We start from the raw sequence: 3,043 nt of genomic DNA on the forward strand, positions 1-3,043 counted from the left end.
CTGGGTAAAAAATGTCAAGTTTGTTAATTAAAGTGATTTTATTGGTCATTTTTCCTAAATTCTATGATTTGTTAGTTCTTCCAGATTAATATTAAATCTTATAATTACCCAAAATTAGAGTAAAAAATGTGGTTAATTTTTTTATTTTAGTGCCAAGGTGCATATTAACATTTTTGTGCAAAACTATTAGTTATTATCATTGATGCAAAAAATCATAGACAAAAATAAAACGAAGAAGCTTACGAATTTAATTAAGTTAACTCTACTAATATAACAATTTGAATTCACTGAAATGTAAAAAAATGTTGTAGTATAATGAACTACTTTAGTAACAATTCTCAAAAAACGTGTATTTTGTGCCATTTTTTTTGTTTTAATTTTAAGCTTTTACTTTATAAGTTTAATAACATYAAGTTTTCATTTCAATTTCTTTAAGTGAAATTCAATTAACTTTTTACCCTGAAAACTGTCAAATGTGATGTTCTGATAGCAAAAATATGTTATAGCGGAAATTTTAGTTTCGTTAATTTATCGCTTTATAAAATGAATAAAGAAAAAGTGAAATTCTGCTCTTCCAAAAACTTGAAATTTTAAATATTTAAATTTGATTCAATTCCACTAAAATTAATTGTTTAGTCTTAACGACAATCTAGAAATTTTTTCTTAATGCCTTAATTAAATTAAAACATTTATAATAATTAATTAGCGACGTCACGTTTACAGAAAAATTCTGACCAAAAATATTAAGCTTTCATCAATTTTACTAATAGATTTGACACTTTTATTAATTAAATCGCCACTCATTAATAACATTTTTTAAAACTAATTTACACATTTTGTCACCAGCACATAAACTTCTTTTAATAAAGCGAAACCTTTACAAAGTAAAGGTAAACACATTAATTTTTTATAACGAAATTTACGACTCACTAACTAACCAAATATATTCAAATTTCTGACATTTTCCCTAACAAAAGCGAAATATAGCCACTTAAACCGACATCCGTGTCCTCTCAAAAAAAAATTAAGTCAACGATTATTATTATAAAATTAACTCGGAATCCCGGATTAACACCTTAAATTTATCATTTGTAGAGCTAATAAGGCTGCATAAAATGTTATTGTCGTGATTTTAGAAATTTTAATTGTATCAAAATGCATTACAAAATTCATGTTGGTAGGCTTGAAGCAATACAGTTWAAGTTTTTTAAATATATAAAATGGTTGCTGCCTTATTATGTGCAAGATGATTACAATATTTCATTAAATTATTTGTCTCTTTCTATACTTGAAATTAGAAGAAGATATCAGGCTTTATGTTTTGTTTATAAACTTTTAAATAATTTGATTAATGATACTTCAATACTAAATTTAATTAATTTTCACGTTCCACAGTATAATTGTAGATCAAACCAATTATTCAAAATTTCGTTTGCACATAATAATTATATATTTAATTCTCCTCTAAATCATCTTTTAAGAATTTGTAACATGTACAGTGTCAAGTTGGACTTTTTTCATTTTAAATCCTTTAATAGCTTTTCTGAAAGTTTCTTTGAGTTAGTCATTTAGTATTCTTTAATTATGTTTATATGTTGCTTATTATAATTTTATTATTACTTAATGTAAAGGATATTACCGTTAAATAAAGTTATGATTATTATTTTTTGTTGTTATTTTTATGAATTTTTTTGCCTCACCTAACTCGACTAGAGGCCCCCCGGCCTGGGGGCGGCCCGATGGTGGTGTGCAGCGTCCTGCCCCTCAACTGCGCCGCCGTTTTGTTCTGGGCGGCGGCGGCGGCCGCCAACTGTCCCGCACTGGTCCTCGGCAAGCGCGAAGACACCCCCGCGCAAACCGCCACACTCACCAAGAGCAGGCACCACTCGGCACCCCTCATGGCACAGCACCGTCACCAATCACAAAAGAAACAAAAGAAGCGCGCACGCCAATTGTCGCAAAATCCGGGAATACTCCGGACTCGTCAGGAGTTGGTGTGCTACTGACCGCAGACGCGCTCCGGACTTTCACTCGGAGTTGGCAGGAGTTTTCAGCAGGTGCCGCGACATCAGCTGGGGGGTCAACAAGTCTCTCGCTCTTTTGCTCTCTCGCTTTACTACAACGTTCATTCAAGATTCACGCGAGTAAGAGCATCCTAGGTCATAGTTGCGTCACGGAACCYGAGGAGCAGACGGCAGGGCGCCCCGGGTGCCCGCAAACACCACACGCGAATTCAAATTACAAATTTTCGAAAATGTGAAAATTTTACACGAATTCTAAGCAAAAAAAAGCTCAAGACTCTTTTACAATCACCAACAGACCATATTTTTTTTATTTACTCTAAATAATGCAACATGTTGAAGTATATGGAATAGAAAGACTAATGGAAAAAATAAGCTCAAGCCGACATTTTAATAAAAATCCGAGCTTTATTTGGCTTAAAAATGCCAAAATCGTGCAAGGATCAAGTCATATAGAATATCCGTTAGAAATGAATTAGAAGTTACAACATTTTAAACGAATTCTAAGCAACAAAAAGCTCAAGACTTATTTATAATCACCAACAGATCTTATTTTTTCTATTACCTCTACTACCGCATCTTTTTTATTTACTCTAGATAATGCTACATGTTGAAGTATGTGCAATAGCAAAGCTAATAGAAAAATAAGCTTTATTTGACATTTTTAAAAAAGTCCGAGCTTTATTTGGCTTAAAAATGTCAAAATCGTTCAAGGATCAAGACATATAGAATATCCGTTAGAAATGAATTAGAAGTTACAATATACTTAATAGAAAAAATAGGGTGTGTGACTCAGTTTGATGCAGACCTAAGCTTGTTTTTATCTACACTACTCCAAGAAATTTTTTCTAAATTTTTGATGATTTTTGAAAAGCTGAAACTCATCAAAAAATGGTCGTATCTAGACTTAAAAGAAATTATTTAAAATTTTTAAGTTTCTAGTTTTGGGATCTTTTGGCAAATATTTTTGCTGTGCTACGGTTATCACGTAATTCTAAGTAATAGCGCAAGAAAGAAAATTC

General features: G+C 31.5%; 1 protein-coding gene across 1 annotated transcript in view; it reads right to left on the reverse strand.

Annotated features, from left to right (window-relative positions):
* LOC123004154 (angiopoietin-4) overlaps positions 1-2,010 on the reverse strand; it is a 68,690-nt gene extending 66,680 nt beyond the window's left edge. Inside the window, exon 1 of the mRNA XM_044397276.1 lies at positions 1,701-2,010. Within this exon, the coding sequence (XP_044253211.1) occupies positions 1,701-1,900 (200 nt within the window). The 5' untranslated portion in view covers positions 1,901-2,010. The remainder of the gene's footprint in view (positions 1-1,700) is intronic.
* Between the last annotated feature and the right edge of the window lie 1,033 nt (positions 2,011-3,043).

Source organism: Tribolium madens, unplaced genomic scaffold (genome assembly GCF_015345945.1).
Source record: "Tribolium madens isolate multiple individuals breed KSU strain unplaced genomic scaffold, Tmad_KSU_1.1 Scaffold_11;HRSCAF=98;Tcas5.2_LG3b, whole genome shotgun sequence".
Lineage (NCBI taxonomy): Eukaryota > Metazoa > Arthropoda > Insecta > Coleoptera > Tenebrionidae > Tribolium > Tribolium madens.